The following is an 18,019-nucleotide window of genomic DNA, read 5'->3' on the forward strand; positions in this document are numbered from 1 at the left end:
TATTATTAATATAACGGCCCGTCATCAGACACATGTAGCCGGATGGTTTTATACATCGATCGCTCCATAAAGTTATCCAAGTCAGAGCTTTTTGTTTGGGCAGATATTGTTATTTTAAGTGTGTCTTTATGAAGTTTCTTATTAAACGTTTCCATATCACCGGGCCGCTGTGTCCCGCTGTGTGTTTTTTTGGGTTTGTTTCCACCGGCGTGCGTAAAGGCATCACTAGAACAGCTGACGGGAGGAAGCGTGCAGGCGGCCGCTGCCTCATCGTCAGCGTACACGTGCCTAATACATGCGTGACAATACTGCTAGATCGCGTGTCATTCGTAAAAAGAAATGCATTGCATTGCTGTTCAAAAATAGTCTGACATAAAGAACGATCAGTCTGTGAAACTGCTAACGTGAGCGAGTGTTGAGCACTCGTGCACGCGCTCCTCGAGACGGTCAGGCTCGTTCTCGTCACTCACAGCCCGGTGAGAAATGCTCCTCGGTGTACACAGATCAGCATCCGCGAGCGGACATGCTTCATCGATCATGACATAAAGAGCGATCAGTTTGTCAAAATACAAACGTGACTACAGCAGGGGGCGGTACCGAAATGAGGCACCGACACTTTCGTTCTTATTCGGTCTGGTTACTACCGTTTACATCTGCACCGGTGCCATACTGGTACCGGGTTTCGGTGCCCAACCCTACCCAGGAGTGTCTTAAATAAACTGGAGCCAATGTCGGAGTCGGCGGGATTGGAGGGAGGGACAGTCCACTAGTTTGAATAGTTCACAGTGGTGTATATGAAAGGGAGCATTGGTGGCAAAGCGGATAGCTGAATGGTGAAGAACGTCCAGTTTGTGTAGTGCTGTTTTTGAAGCCATTTTATAGATTGTATCACCATAGTCAAGGATGGGCAGGATGGTCATTTTTAAAAGTGTAAGTTTAGCAGAGCGTGTGAAGGATGCTTTGTTACGGAAGAGAAAGGCCAATCTGGCTTTCACTTTAGTCTGAATATTATTAATATGGACGGAGAATGAAAGGGAAGAGGCCAGCCAAAGCCCTAGATATTTATAGGACTTGACAAACTCCAGTTCGGAGTTGTCAGCGCAAAGGATCTTGGGGGGGCTGGAGTTGTTGTTTTTTCATTCGAAAAGTATGCAATTTGTCTTTTTAGAGTTGAGCCGTAGGTGGAGGTTGTTGAAAGAGTGCTCAATAGAAGTGAGACTGTCCTGAAGAGTGGTGGCTGCGGAGCTTCTATAATTTATTTTATAGTTTGTCTATTCTCTGTAGTTGTGATATTTTAAGCTTAACTTGTATTTTTAAAAGATAGTATTAACAGTATTAGTAAAAAAAATTTAAAAAAGTTTTGGTAGCCAAATTATTTCATTTTGTTGTTGTTGTTGTTGCGACGCCCCCTATGGATGGATGCGCCCTTAGCATTCGCCTATACCGCCTATGCCCAGGGCCGGCCCCGTACGTATGACATATGGCGAAGCAGTAAAAGTATCTGCACTGCACATAATTTTATAACATGCTACATTTAATAAATGTTGAGTTTCAACAGAATCAGTGAATCAGAATCAACATATTATTTCTTTATCTATTTTATCAGAGAGACAATCGTATGGTGAAAAAAATTATCAAAGAGACTGCTGAGATGAATAGTGGAGCTGGCTAGGTGCGCTGTGTGGCTGCTCTGGTCTGTTAACACGGGCACCGGATAGATTATTTTTCTGTATATTTTAGCAGAGAACAGCGGCCATTTGACAGTAAAAAAATAAGAAAAATAAAAGACGAGACTACTGAGCTGAAGTGTTGCATCGCTGCCGAGCGCGCTGTGTGGCTGCTCCATAGACTGTACAAATGTCTGCTTGATCCGCCCCCAAGTGCAATTGCTGTGTTCACACCTGCCTGAAAGATTTGCACAAGGGCGAAAGCGCTCCTGAGTTTGCTTCAAACGAACACGGCAGGTGTGAATATTTCCTAAAATCTCCTCTGATCTCTAAATAAAGGCCCAGACCGTTTGTTTACTTAAAGCGGCTACGAGGAACTTTTAAATATCTTTAAAACAGCCTAATTTTTGCTATGATAATCATAAATTACCTTTAACAGCAAACGAGACCATCAGTGCAAAGAAAGCAGTTTTTATATAGTTGTATTAATGTCTTTGGACTGGTCGCACACCCAGTCCAATTTTCAGCTTGCGCAGACAGGCTCTATGGTCACATATTCGTATTGGTCGCAGATTTCAGTGCAGCGCAGCAACGCGATTTGAGTAGCCTATCCCTCCAGGTAAGGCAAAGGGAGCCTTGTTTGAAACAGTTATTTGTCGTAATAATGACTGATAACGGGGCAGAACCATCAAAGAAAAAAAGAAAATTCAATCAAGAACAATCAAAAGCTAAAAGGGAGAGTGATAGATGGGTGGGAGGAGAGCGTTGCCAAGCAACTAGAACTTTGATTCACTTAGTTTACTCCTAAGTGAATCAACGGTACTAAAACAAAGTTCACTTTGCTTCATCATCAGATGACCATAATTTATCTGAAATAGTCATTATTTACAACAACATAAACACATTACCTCATTGTGATCCATCCTGCCGTCTCTCGTTCATTCGTTTTCTGTGAGGGCACGGAATCTTTCAGCTTCGTGAGTGGTTATTGACACTGCATCAACTCATTGCAATCAGGTGTGTGTGTGTGTGTGTGGCACTGACTGGCATTAGTTGATGCAGTGTCACTAAAGCCTGTTACATACTCCGCGAGAAGAATTTTCCTTATTTCTTTCAAACGCGCACTTCGCTTTCCTCATTGACTTCAGACTGACCAATCACACAATAGTTCTCGGCAGAGGTGGGGGTAAGTCACTAATGTGCAAGTCTCAAGTCATAACCTTCAAGTCTCAAGCAAGTCCAAGTCCCTGTGGTGAGAATCAAGCAAGTCACAAGTCAAGTCATTGCTCAGGTCAAGCAAGTCACAAGTCAAGTCATACAAAAATCATATTATCTAACCCAGTTTCTACATTTAAAAGACCTGCATTTCACAGTTCTCTTCTTCATTCCGTCATCGACAACATCATCCTTGAACTACAATTGAATTATTCTTGGTCTGACCGAGGGGTCTTCAACTAAAATTGAAATGGGTCCAGTTGACAACATTTTCTTACAGCAAAGGTCCAAATCTCATAATGTCTGCATCCAATAGCGACCCCTTATCTATCACATATGATCAACACCGCACATTTCCTTTTCTTTCAACCACATTTAGGCTACTTTCAATTTCCAAGTAGCTTACATGGAAAACAAGAAAGGCAAATAGTAACAGATAGCCTACTTACACAAAACAGACACTTAATGCCCATAATGCATTTAGAATAAAACAGGGCAAGGATCTGCGCTATGGCAAAAATATCATATCACCTTTTTTTCATACTGGGGGGCGAACTGTCATAACGGGCAGTTTGCTGTGCTGTCGGTGCGGTGGCAGCGGCTGTGAGCTGTCAGAAGGAGCCGGTGAACGTGGAAGGTTGAACTGCATCATATTCATAACCGCTGTTTTGTCTCACAGAGATGCTTATATAAAGCCTACAGTCCGTGGAGGTAGGGTGCTCGATAAGGAAGCATGCGTTATCAAGGCAGCAGCGCTGCAGGAAACGCTCGTTACTTTCGTTTTCTTTTACAAGACTTCCCGGGGCCGTTACAACGTGAAAAGGGAAGGGAAGAAGGCGCTACATATTTACTGTGATTGGGTTATAAGCGTGTGGGAGGCTCACGTGAATTACTCTTGGTCTAGCCCATGGACATATAAAGAAAGGTCTAGCCGCCTCCATGACTGCTGCTCCTGTGTTGACCTGCTGACGCTGTTTGTCTGTGCAGCGCACTGCGTGCATTGCACTGTAAAATCACCCGGTCATGTTTCAAAATAAAACATAATTTCCAACGTAATCTAACTTTTAAAAATTCAAGTCATTTCGAGTCATCTGTCCCAAGTCTAAGTCAAGTCGAGTCTTTTATCAGTGTTAGTCAAGCAAGTCTCAAGTCCTCAAATTTGCGACTCGAGTCTGACTCGAGTCAAGTCATGTGACTCGAGTCCCCCATGTCTGGTTCTCGGACAAGCTGCGAGAAGAAAGTTCGGCCCGGGTGCAAGAACAGCTAAACAAGAGCTGAGAGAAGAAAATGACGTCATTTTCTTCTCGCAGCTCTGTCACCGAGAACTTTGTTCTTTCTTCTCGCGGAGTATGTAACAGGCTTAACCACTCTAACAGAGCCGAAAAGATTGCGTGCCCTCACACTTTCAACACGGACTGGCACTATATTGCGTCCTAATCATTTGACACTCGCACCGGCCTGCACGCGCTAGAAAACAGCTTTACGACAGATGGCGTCGTAAAAAATACTACCGCTTTTGTCCAAAGGGGCCGCCAGCCGCCAAAGTTCCTCGTAGCCACTTTAAGAATATCTTCTTGAACAAAAGATGGTCAAATAAGCCTTTAAAATGGTGGTAGAAGCTGTGAATGGAATTATATGACTATATGAATGAGTCCTTCTAAGTACAGAAATAAACCTGTGTTTCCCTGTGTGTATTGTCAGAGTTTCAGTAATGCAGACCTAGTGGATGAAGAGCCTGTGTTAGGGGACAGGAGCTGCTCTACACCACAGTGGAGGTGCTATGCAAAGTACATCAGCTCCCAGCAGATCCTCCTCACCTTCCTTCCTGCTTCCTTTACCGGTGCAACTTGATTTTTCTCTCATATATAAAATGTTTTGGGGATTTTCAACTAAATCTTCATAATGCAACAGAGTTGACTGTCGTTTTCCAGATGTTGTGATGTTGATGCCATCGGAGAGTTGTGTGAGCACTCAGGAGGAGGACACACTGACCCAGTCCCAGGCTGACTCCCCGTGTGGGGGGCTGCACCGCTGTGAGTCTGGCCTCAGTCCAGCAGCCTGTATGGGGCAGAGGAGCTCCAGTAGTGGACCCTCCCCACACACTGTCGACCAGGACAGCTGGGACAGCCACATGTCTGACACAGAGATGGGGACCCCAGGCTTAGGTTGGTCTCATTGTCCAGAATTGAATAAACACTTGTGCACCACAATACATACTGTTCATGTGTTTACACACACCAGTTAGAATCATAACAACAACCCAAAATGTAATAACTGGTCGATAATGTAACAAAATGCTGAGACCAAAACTTAATAATTGTTTGGTCAAAATGTAGTAACTTATGACATTTTGGGTCAGTAATTACATTATGGAGCGAGCAAAATATTTTTGTAGTGTAGGATCAAAGTTTGTGTATGAACACTTTGAGCCTTGAATAGCATTATAACTATTGAAAGAATGCTTTTATCGAAACTACACTTCATTGGAGCAATAAGCCCTTTAATCCATACATTACTGACTCACTCAATAATGTGTTACAATAATTACACTATAAGGAGAATTTTTTTTGCTCGCTCCATAATGTAAAAAATTACTCTAAGTATTTTGTTACATTATCAACCAGTTATTACATTTTGGGTTTTGTTAAAAAAAATGTAGGTCGATGTTTTGGGCTCTTACAAGGCTGAATGATTTAAGGAAGATATCTACTGTTTCTTTTTCAGATGCCGGGGGAAAAGAGGGAGTCCAGTTCTGTGATCCAGAGAGGGCCTTTAGCAGGCAGCTTTCTCAGCAGAGCAGCAGTGACAGCAGCCAAATCAAGTGCCCAGTCTACGTCTACAACTGCTCCCTGGAGACGCTGAAGGAGCAACTGGTTCAGCCCAACTCCAAACACCAGCCCAGGGACATCTTCTTCAGGTACTGAGAGAAAAAAGGCTGCCTCAAAATAGAAAAAGAAATGGGAAAAAGATTTCAAGGAATTCAAATGGTGATAAGGTTAATAGATTTTGGATCTTGACTTAAATGTAGTTTTTCACCATGCACACATCTTTTGTTTTTACAGTGAGCATGTTCTGCAGCAGATACTAATGATCAGCTCAAGTGGAACACTTGTGGCTTTTTCAAATCTATGCTGACAACGTATGAACTAATCCCTATTTACAAGTGAGAAAATTAACAGAATGGGCCTTTGCAGTGAGAACATGGCTTTATTACTTACTTTTAAATGACTCTCGCCAACATTTATTTTTTCCAAGATAATTCCAGTTTCTTAAAAAATGGGTCATATTTTTGGGATAATGTTTGTCGTTCCTGTGGGAAACAATATTGTTCTCTTTAAGTTAATTTATGAGATGTAAGACTGCAGTGACAACACCAACAAGGGAATGCAGAATATGGGCTGTGTTGATATTGAGTCCCTTGACCAACAATAGCAGATATACTCAGGGTTTACGGGTGGATGCTGGGGTTAAGGTTGGCCTTTTTTAATAATTAACTGATCAAGACAGCAAGAGAATAATCAGAGCACTGACAGCTTAACTAACTACACAGCCATGATTAAATGTGTGCGTTGCATAAATGTTGGAGTGAGAGGAGTATACCATGTTTGAGTAGTGGCAGACTCGGGCTGAACTAGGTCGCAGGCTTCACTTCATTGGTGTTGGAACTAGGATTAGGCCAGGAAGGTAAAATCCCTTCTCATTGAATCCTTTATAAAACAGTGCTCATTTACTTAATGATTTACAATCCACAATGATCTCATAGCTCAAAAAAGTTACTATAGTTGTGAAGTGAAGTCTAAGCGTCTCTCGGTCCGTCTGTCTAGATCGTTCTTTAGCTCTTTCTCAAAATGAAAAGGGAAATGATTCTTAAATGTTTATGCACATGGACAGAATTGTTGGCCAAATGACTAAATAGAAATGTAATATACAGTGGCTTGCAAAAGTATTCATACCCCTTGAGCTTTTCCAAATGTTGTCACATTACAACCAAACACGTAAATGTATTTTATTGGGATTGGAGATTTAAGTGGAATTAAATGATACAAATGAACTACAAACTGAAAAGTGTGGCGTGCAAAAGTATTCAGCCCCCCTGAGTCAATACTTTGTAGTTCCACCTTTCGCTGCAATAACAGCTGCAAGTCTATTTGGGTATGTCTCTACTAGGGATGTAACGATATGAAATTTTTAGTACGATACGATATTGTGATTGATATCACAATATCACAATACGATATTAACCCATATTGATGACTATGGCAATCTTGGATGCATGTCCTTAAAGCGGCAACGAGTAACTTTTAAATATCTTTTAAACAGCCTCATGTTTCCTCTAATAATCATAAATTACCTTTAACATCAAACGAGACCATCAGTGCAAAGAAAGACGTTCTTATATAGTTTTTATTACTGCATTTGATCTGGTCGTACACCCAGTCCGATTTTTGGTTCACGCGTGCATGCTCTATGTTCACATATCCGTATTGGTCACAGATTTCAGTGTGGCGCAGGGACGCGATTTGAGAAGCCTATCACTCCAGGTGAGGGAAGGGGAGCGGGAGCCTTGTTTGAGACAGTTGTTTGTCGTCATGATGACTGATAACGGGGCTGAACCATCAAAGAAAAAAAAGAGAATGCAATGAAGAAAAGCTAAAAAGGAGAGTGATAGTCGTGCGGGATGGCGTTGCCAAGCAACGTATACACAATTTCACGCAGCGAACCTAGACTGCAGTGTTTACTCCTAAATGAATGAGCGGTAGCCTACTAAAACAAAGTTTACTTTGCCTCACCGGCATCATCAGATGACCATTATTCATCTGAAATAGTCATTATTTACAACATAAACACATTACCTCATCGTGATCCATACTAACTAACTGCCATCTCTCGTTCATTCGCTTTGTGTGAGGACACGGGGACTCGTTCAGCTCCGTGAGAGGTGACAATGCATCAACTCATTGCAATCAGGTGTGTTTAGCACTTACTGGCATTAGTTGATGCTGTGTCACCCATAGACTCACGGAGCCGAAAAGAGTCCGGTGCCCTCACACTTTAAACACACGGACACGCACCATATTGCTTCCTGATTATTTGAATCTGCACTCCCTGCACGAGCTAGAAAACAGCTTCACGACAGCTGGCGTCGTAATAATACTACCGCTTTTGTTCAAAGGTGTCGCCAACGTGCCGACTTACTCGTAGTAGCTTTAATGTCTGAGGGTTTTCTGAAAAAATAGTACAAATTGTCAACGTCTACCAAAACCTTAATACCTTAAGCCTGTGTAGCATATAGAAACATGAAATAAAATAAATTTAAAAGTTAAGGTTAACAGGTTTTATTTAAACATGCTCCCTTAGTGCTTATAAACCAACACATTTTTCTAAAAATCGTCAAAATTAGATGGGGGAGAAAAAAAATAAATAAATACTATAAAATATTTAAAAATAATGTGCTAAATGAGGGTATAATCTTGCTTCCTTTTAGCATGGATAGTAGTGACTGAGTGTGCAGTGGAGAGATAAAGATAGACAGATAGAGGAAGGAAGAGATAGCTTTATTTTATTATTTAGTTCTATTATCACTGGCACCATAAATCCGACTTCCCAGTACAACTGGAACGCAGACTGATTCCCGCTGTCGGGAGCCGATCAGCTGGTCCAAACGGCTGTATACCACGCAGATGAAAACGAAACTGAAACTTAACTATCGCCTGGCTGGGCTGAATTTGAGTTGGAGCAGCAAAATATAGCCTAAATTCTTAAATATTGTTAATAAATAGATGCAATGTGTTGTGTGATTTTCGTCAGTAGCCTATAGTAGACCTAGATTCTGCGCTCCGAAAGCCACTAACTGTTCTGTAATACACTATCGCCGACACAGCCGGCTTATTTTTTTTATTGTTTTATTTTTTATTTATTCTTTATTGACTGATTTGGGAATTTTAAATCTAAACTTAATTTAGGCACTTGTAAAAGTATGCATAAAATAAAATAATATAACAATAGTGTGATAATTTTCCCATTTTTTTTAAATGTTTTATTTGCTTATCAACTCTATTTTATTCAACACTATTTTTACAAGCCATGCTTTTACCTTAATAGGCCTACATTATGACAGGCACAATGAACTCAGTAAAATATTAAATTATGATTTTTATTTGTTATCAATTAAATTTGCAGTCTCAAAATCAATGTTTTTGCAGTGCACTCCTCTCCCCCTCGCTTCCTCACACTTTCGTAACGTCACCTATGTTTAGAGATTTAAACAACTTATCACCAAAACAAAGACACTGCTTCTCTATTGCTGTTTTTTAAAGAAGCTTTACACCTATATTTTTCAAACTGAAATAGGAATTTTAAATCTAAACTTAATTTAGTCACTTGTCTGTAACTGTAAAAGTATGTATAAAATAAAAATGATTTAAATAGTGTGATAATTTCCCCATTTATTTATGTTTTATTTGCTTATCAACTCTATTTTTACAAGCCATGTTTTACCTTAATAGGCCTACATTATGACAGGCACAATGAACTCTGTAAAATATTTATTTATGATTTTTATTTGTTATTAACTTAAATTGCAGTCTCAAAATCAATGTTTTTGCAGTGCACTCCTCTCCCCCTCCCTTCCTCACACTTTCGCAACGTCACCTTCATTTGACCAAAGTAGTGTCACCTAAGTTTGACCTAGTAGGTATTCCATAGTATTGCGCAACATGCCGGTATAGCTCAGTTCCTATGCTGCGTTCACGTGAAGTTGTGATGAATATATTAAGGATCTTTGGACTTATTTCCTTCATCTGCCTTTCACGGAAGTTCGCCGACTTTACCGGGGATGTAACGCACAGTCGCGGTGGGTGTTTTTTTTTTTTTTTTGTATCATTTCCTCACGTTCGCCTGGATTCATAATGATATAATTCACCCGCGAGCAACTTTCTCTTCAGTCTGGGAAGCTACTATGCCGATCTTTTTCTCTATCTCTCCCTTTTCTCTCGCTTCTTCTTGACTCAATGTTGTGAAGCTTCACGCGCTGCTCTGCGTAGTGTAAACAACGGCCCACTTGAGACGTGACTGTTAATTTTAAAGTTAGAAGTCATGTTTCAGTGATGTTGTGTCGATGTGTTATTGTTTGGTTTCCAATGTTGGTGTAACCCATACAGTGTTAGATTGAGTGCTACGTTTATGACAACGTTGCTCACCAGACTCCACAATGACCGAGCGCATTTACCATGCAAGCTCACCTCTTTACCGTGACACGGTATTACAAGAAAAAACGTACGGTTGACATTCGTGGCCTTTTCATATCGCGAACGACCGTTTTGCGGTATATTGTTACATCCCTAGTCTCTACCAGCTATGCACATCTACAGACTGAAATTTTTGCCCATTCTTCTTTGCAAAATAGATCAAGCTCTGTCAGATTGGATGGCGAGCCTCACATAGGCTAGTGTAGGGCTGGGCGATATGACCAAAATTTCATATCCCGATATAGGAATTTCATATCCCGATAACGATATATTTGACGATATAGCATATTTTTTGTAAATTCAATTAATAAATATAAAAAAACAATATAAATAATCAAATTCTCTACAAATAAAGTATTTACCCATATTTGATTATTTTCTGCTTTAATTCAAACGCAAATTTTCAAGCATTCAACAAAAAAGAAAATGCAAATGTGACATTTGAGTAGTTTTGGGCCATGTGGGGTTTCAGGGCACTGAAATTGACTGAATTGGTGGATTCCTCGCCAGCTAAGCTCTTTAGCCTAATGGAGCTATCCTCTTTAGCTGAGGCTGCGGCGGCTTGTAAATTCACCACGCGGTGAGGGTGAGCGCCCCGGGGAGCGCAGGCGCTTCTCACCGCTGAGAGAGAAGCCGAGCTGCGCATTCTGGGAACTTTACACTGCGAGCCAGGCAGCGCTTGACAGCCCCCGGGGACAGCAGCCGAACTGCCCCGCTAGCTTGGCTGCTAACCCCGCGAGCCTGTCAAGTGCTGCCCGGGTAACGTCGGCTCGACTGCTCTGTCAGCGAGGATATGTGATCCTCTCCCCATGGTGCAAACACCGACAGGTCTGTTACCGATGGGTTTCAGTGTCCGAAATGAACTTTGATTATCACACAAGCGAGAAAAGCCTGGCGCGGTCTGGCAGAAATAGTGTGATGGAAGCGCAGCGGGGCCAGGAACTAGGAAGCGCTTAGTGTTTCTGCTTCAAAATAAAAGTCAAAGTTGACTTTAATTCCTCACATTTCACCAGTCAAAGGCTTTTAATGTGAAGTTACGCTGAAGGAAATCTTCGGTTTGAATAACGGTAACTTAACTGCGAGCTACATGTATAGTTTGTGTCCTAAAGAGTGGGATTGGCAACATAACGAAATAAACAATATTGCATAAAATGAAACGATAGACGTTTTTGTTTCGTCAGACGATATATATCGCCATATCGCACAGCCCTAGGCTAGTGTTTTGCATTCAGGCCAAAAACTTAAATGTTGGTCTCAACTGACTAGAGCACCTTCCTCTATACCTTGACACAAGCCATGGGACATAGCAAACATGTGGAGGAAGGTCTTCTGATCAGACTCAAATTGAAGTTTTTGCCCTGAATGCAAAACGCTATGTGTGGCAGAAAACTAACACTGCACAGCACCCTGAACACACCATCCCCACCGTGAAACGTGTTGGTGGCAGCATCATGCTTTGGGGATGCTTCTCTGCAGCAGGGACAGGGAAGCATGGGAAGATGGATGGAGCTAAATACAGGGCAGATAACCTGTTAGTCTGCAAAAGACTTGAAATTGGGGCAGATGTTCACCTTCCAGCAGGACAACTACCCTAAACATACAGTCAGATCTACAATGGAATGGTTTAGATCAAAGCATATTCATGTGTTAGAATGGCCCAGCCAAAGTCCAGACTAAATCCAATTGAGAAGATGTCTCTCTATTAAAGTTTTCTTTTCAACAAAGGCGAGTGTGGCTGGCCGGTCTAACGGCAGCAAAAAAAAATAGCGTTGCGTTGGAATGCCCCACATTAGGTCTGTCTCATGTCTTCGTTGTTGTTGTTTGTATGTTATAAATTATAAAAATTTGATAAAAAAAAAAGTTGGTAACACTTTAGTTTGATAGTCCACTGTTGGCACTCAACAAGCCATCAGTAGATATGCAGTTGCATGTCAACAGTGAATGAGTTGATATTCAACAGAACTATCTCAACAGATAAGTAACATGTATTCAACTAACTGTAAGTTAACTATAAGTTGCACTATTAGTAGATGGTTAGTTGATATTTGACAGAGCTTGTTCAACAGATAATAAACAAGGATTCAACTAACTGCCTGTTAACTATACGTTGCACAAGTAGTAGCTGTTTAGTAACAGTCACCTACACACGGTGCCTATTGATTGATAAAATATTCTCATCTTTATTTTACAATGAACATATATGATCAACAGAGGGTTGAATGTTCATTCATTAGATGTGTTCCTTGTGAGTGGGGGGAAAGTTGATCCATATGAAACATAAGTTGAGTATTGGTTAATAACAACAGTTGATAGTCAACTTACTAGAAGTTGACACTCAACTGATAGTTGAATATTTGTAAAGAACATGTAGTAAAAATTATAATGTCTGTTGCAGACTGTTTTTCTAAAAATAAATTAACAAAATAAAATGATCCTATAGTTAACTAACACTTAGTTGAATGCATGTTACATGTTTGTTGATAGTTCTGTTGAGTGTCAACTAACTCACTGTGGAATATCAACTAAACATCTACTAATAGTGCAACTTGTAGTTAACTTACAGTTAGTTGAATGCTTGTTTCTTATCTGTTGAAATAGCTCTGTTGAATATCAACTAACCATCTACTAATAATGCAACTAATAGTTAACTGACAGTTAGTTGAATGCATGTTACGTGTACAACACATCTACTAATAATGCAACTTATAGTTAACTGACAGTTAGTTGAATGCATGCTACATATATCAACTAAACATCTACTAATTGTGCAACTTATTCTTAACTTACAGTTAGTTGAATGCATGCATATCACATGCTATTCATTCAGGGGTGCGATGGCCACCCCACTCTAACTCTGTGGCCCACCTTGGCCAGCCCCAGTCAAAATGTCCTGGAATCGCCACTGTGTGTACCCGTGTGTACGATGTGGCTCTTTGCAGTAACACAGTAAAAAATGTGGCTCTTTGTCTCTGACTGGTTGGCCACCCCTGGCCTAAATGATGATGATGAGCCCTCTGGAGCAAGAATACGGCAAACCGAAAAGATATGTTGCGGTACTCTAATGAGGTGCAGACGTTCCTCTCTTTGGTAGCCGACAAACGGGGAATGCGAAAGAGGCGTTGCTTTCATGTGGCGTCGCTATGACAAACAGCTACATCAAGTGGTATTTAACTCTCTACTGGATAACAAAGCAAAAAGCGGATTAAGAGTATGTCCGTCCGTACCCATAGTGGAAAAGCGCAATTAGATGCCAAGTTAGAAAAACTTAATATTTTCAGTTTGCATAATCCATTTAAAATGTATATACATTTTTTGAATGTCAAGATCCGGTCCTCATTCAAGTGTAGGTCATTTCATGCAAGAGAGACGATAATAGTCAGCTATCACCTCAACATGAAGGAAAACTTCCTTCAATATTTCCGTAGCTGGCTGTCAGCGGTCAAAGACTGTACGGTAGTGGCACATTGATTTTTCTCCAGTCTAATTTACTTAAATGTTAGTAAAGATGAAAGCAGCAAGGCATCCTCCCTTCTTAGGCTAAAATGTGAAAGTGCACAATGATGTGAACAACTAATTTTAGTGTTTATAAAGTCGCTAGAATTAGGGGAAACAGTGTCTTTGAAGCACATTTTTTTCTGGGGGGGGGACCCCCAGACCTCCCGTTTAATTGTATGAGCCCAACAGTTTTTTTTTAACATCTACAAAGACAGTGTTTGGTGTTTCGTTACATTACATTCTATTTAGCTGACGCTTTTATCCAAAGCAACTTCCATTAAAGCTACTACGAGTAAGTCGGCACGTTGGTGACACCTTTGAACAAAAGCGGTAGTATTATTACGATGCCAGCTGTCGTGAAGCTGTTTTCTAGCTCGTGCAGAGAGTGCAGATTCAAATAATCAGGAAGCAATATGGTGCGTGTCCGTGTGTTGAAAGTGTGAGGGCACCGGACTCTTTTCGGCTCCGTGAGTCTATGGGTGACACAGCATCACGGAGCTGAACGAGTCCCTGTGTCCTCACACAAAGCGAATGAACGAGAGATGGCAGTTAGTTAGTATGGATCACGATGAGGTAATGTGTTTATGTTGTAAATAATGACTATTTCAGATGAATAATGGTCATCTGATGATGCTGGTGAGGCAAAGTAAACTTTGTTTTAGTAGGCTACCGCTCATTCATTTAGGAGTAAACACTGCAGTCTAGGTTCGCTGCGTGAAATTGTGTATACGTTGCTTGGCAACGCCATCCCGCCCGACTATCACTCTCCCTTTTAGCTTTTCTTCATTGCATTCTCTTTTTTTTCTTTGATGGTTCAGCCCCGTTATCAGTCATTATGACGACAAACAACTGTCTCAAACAAGGCTCCCGCTCCCCTTCCCTCACCTGGAGTGATAGGCTTCTCAAATCGCGTCCCTGCGCCACACTGAAATCTGTGATCAATACGGATATGTGAACATAGAGCATGCACGCGTGAACCGAAAATCGGACTGGGTGTACGACCAGATCAAATGCAGTAATAAAAACTATATAAAAACGTCTTTCTTTGCACTGATGGTCTCGTTTGCTGTTAAAGGTAATTTATGATTATTAGAGGAAACATGAGGCTGTTTAAAAGATATTTAAAAGTTACTCGTTGCCGCTTTAAGTGCATTCAACAATGAGGGTACAAACTCAGAACAACAAGAATCACGTCCGTGCTATAGCTGCAAATAAACCAAACTACAAAGTGCCACAAGTAAGTGCTACATGGAGATGTAACAAGTGCCTTCCAGGCAGCGCTGCCTTTAAGGTTCCGCTGGGGGAACAAAACACCATCGAGTTACAAACGCCACTGTGTCCACATGGTGCCCTTTTAATTTTTTCGCCCCTGCCCTTCAAACAGTCTGAGTCCGCCACTGTCTAGGGATATGAGACGTTATCTATACAGCTGGCCTAAGTGTATCCTAACAGGCTACATGGCTGACCTAGTGCCTGAGAGATAGACAGACACACAAGACAGGCATACATTAACTATTAATCTTTGACATTAATATAAACTATACCAAAGCCCGAAAATTCCCTCACAGTCATAACATGTAAAGGACAGGGAAAGGTAAACATACCTTTGTTTCATTAAAGGCATACTAAGCAATCATAATCCAGAACACTTTTTGTCAAAATCAGCTAATATCTACTCACCATCCACTACCTGTCCATCGTGTGTGCACACTGAAAAAAAGTGTTTTCACACAGCAATGCCCACAACATCACATATCTACGTTTTGAGGAACGGCCCGGCCCGGCTGCTCGTCGAAACGTGGATCCCCAAGTAACAAATGATCAGAATATCGTATTCGACATATTTAATGTTTTTTGTGTGCTTGTTTTTTTCTTCTCTTATTTCGTATTTTACAAAAATGCTAAGACCAAACAACCGTGCTTGCTACCGCTTTGCAAGTGAGTGTGTATGTTGGAGCAGTTTGTTTTCAGTGACATTTTGACCCCTTGCTTTGCACTTGATGAATTGCACATTCTATGCCAATCAGTCTTGTTTCAACTGCTTGATGTTTCTGCTTTGCTGTGGTTTTCATCTGTTGCATCAAACTCATGCTGTGCTACTTCAGCTGGGACTCACAGGCTTTTTGCCTTTTTTTTTGTAGTGGAGATGTGTATTTGGCAAAATATTTCTTAATGATTTGATTTTAGTTTTACACATATGTGATTAAGGTTGATAAATTAACATAAATATTTGAAAATTGTAAATGAAGTGATGGGTGCGGTGTGATAAGTGTGTGTATTCCATGCTGCAGGACACTGTCTCAGGAGCGCAGCAGTCCGTCCCCTTGGAGCGACCTCCTGGCTCACTCTCACAAACATAAGGAGCTGGCCAACTACTGCAGCCTGTTGCAAGAGCATTATCACCAGAGTTACGTCAAAGGTCAGCTCACTTCTCAACTGCCTCCACCAACATACACTTAAAAGAAGTTACGTAAAATCTCACTGGAGATGGCTTGGTATTGTGTGAACTCTGATTTATGCACATACTAATAAGTAATACATATAGTAATAGTACTAATAAGCACATACAAATCAGTTGGTAGTGTGAAGTAGCCTACCGGGGAGGAGCTATGGGTATAGCTATGTCTGAATCTTCTGTTTACAAATCAAAAACAGCAAGTGTTACTCATGTAAAATACACCCACCACTCATTCTAGTGGGGCATAAGTGATCATTGAGTGGGATTAATTTTGAGTTATATATACCATACTTTCCGGACTATAAGGCGCACTGGACTATAAGCCGCAGGTGTTATAATGTTTAATTACCATATAGTCCAGGCAAAATAGCGTTTTTCATAGAATAAATTGTAAAAGAATTTTTTTCAGCTCAGATAATTTCTATGAGGTGTCCAGAACAACATACTAAAAGTCCTAAGAAATCCTAGTTGGGGAAATATGTTTAATTCTCATCAATCCGAGATGTGTGCCAATAAGGCGAGACACCAATAAATCCCAATGGGGCTATTTTTTTCCTTTAGTCCTATCAAAATGAAACTTTACACAATGAAAGTATCCATGACAATTTAAATGTTTTGTATTACAAGTTTCTTTGAAAATGTATTTTAATATGCAAATGAGCTATACACTAATCGTACACGCCCAAAATAAACCCAAATAGGCTTAATTTTTTTCCTTTACTCCTACCACAATAAAACTTTACATAGTAAAAGTATACTTGAAAAGTAAAACATTTTGTATTACAAGTTTCTTTTTAAATGAATTGGAATATGCACATGAGCTCCACACTTATTGAATATCCAATCATCGTACTGCCAATGGGTGATGGCGATGCTGCTTTTAGACTGGCCTCTAACCTGAAAAACTGCCTGGCTTACTTATAACAGGTGCCTCTCATGAATTAGATCCCCCCCCCCCCCCCCCAGCTAGTGTCATTTTTTACTTTTTTCAGTGCCATTCCCTTTCCAATGCCAAATAGACGAGACGTAGAATCACAGCCTGAAATGGCATGGAGAAAGAGGAGATTGTCACACACCTTGGGACCAATTAACTCGCCTTTTGGAATTTTATTTATTTTGACTATCATTAATTAATTTTTATCAATACCAGTATTTTTTATATTAAATAACAGATTTTTGTTTATCAATTCCACATTTTTCTTTACCGGAAATCAATTGTTAAAACTGATAAAAAAATTAATTATTTGACAACTTTTGTATGTGCAAAAGTTTGTGAACCCTGAGCTGCATTGCTTAAATGGAGCAGGTAAACACAATCAGGTGGGCCAAATTGAGTGATGAAATGGACCAATGTAATGAGAGATCTTTAGGGAAGTAATTGGGCGGCACCAGATAAAACAGAGATTAAACCAGGTCAGTGTAGGCCCACCAAAGTGAACCCATACAGATTAGACATGCCAAAAGGGAAAGACAATCTCAGAGGATCTCAGGAAGAGAGATGTGATGTTGCACATTTGTCTGGGGACAGCTATACATTAATTTATTTGGTTCTTGTGCCATAAACAGCTTGTGTGCATTCAGATCAGTATGATGCAACAAGAGTACTAACAAGTCTGTGTCATCACCTACTGAGACTGTGTCTTTTGTTCTGGCACAGGCAATGGCAGTTTGGACAATGAGCACATCTGCATCGTGCTTTGCATGGTTTGTGATACACCATTTTTTGTCTTACAAGTTTCTTTGAAAATTAATTTTAATATGCAAATGAGCTATGCACTAATCAAATATAGGCTACCCAAAATATATCTGCATAGGCTTCATTTTTACCTTTACTCCTACCACATTAAAACTTTACACAATGAAAGTCTACATGAAAAGTAAAACATTTGTATTAGAAGTTAACTTATAATGGTCAAGGCTTTCCAGAAGGGGTTGGT

The 18,019-nt window shown here is 40.5% G+C and overlaps 1 protein-coding gene across 1 annotated transcript in view; it reads left to right on the plus strand.

The window, feature by feature from the left end:
- szt2 (SZT2 subunit of KICSTOR complex) overlaps positions 1 to 18,019 on the plus strand; it is a 480,200-nt gene that overhangs the window by 130,490 nt on the left and 331,691 nt on the right. Inside the window, 4 exon segments of the mRNA XM_080032888.1 lie at positions 4,584 to 4,722; positions 4,814 to 5,047; positions 5,607 to 5,799; positions 15,916 to 16,043. Of these exon segments, the coding sequence (XP_079889014.1) occupies positions 4,584 to 4,722; positions 4,814 to 5,047; positions 5,607 to 5,799; positions 15,916 to 16,043 (694 nt within the window).

Source organism: Ammodytes marinus (assembly GCF_949987685.1).
Source record: "Ammodytes marinus genome assembly, chromosome: 8".
In the NCBI taxonomy this organism is placed as follows: Eukaryota; Metazoa; Chordata; class Actinopteri; order Uranoscopiformes; family Ammodytidae; genus Ammodytes; species Ammodytes marinus.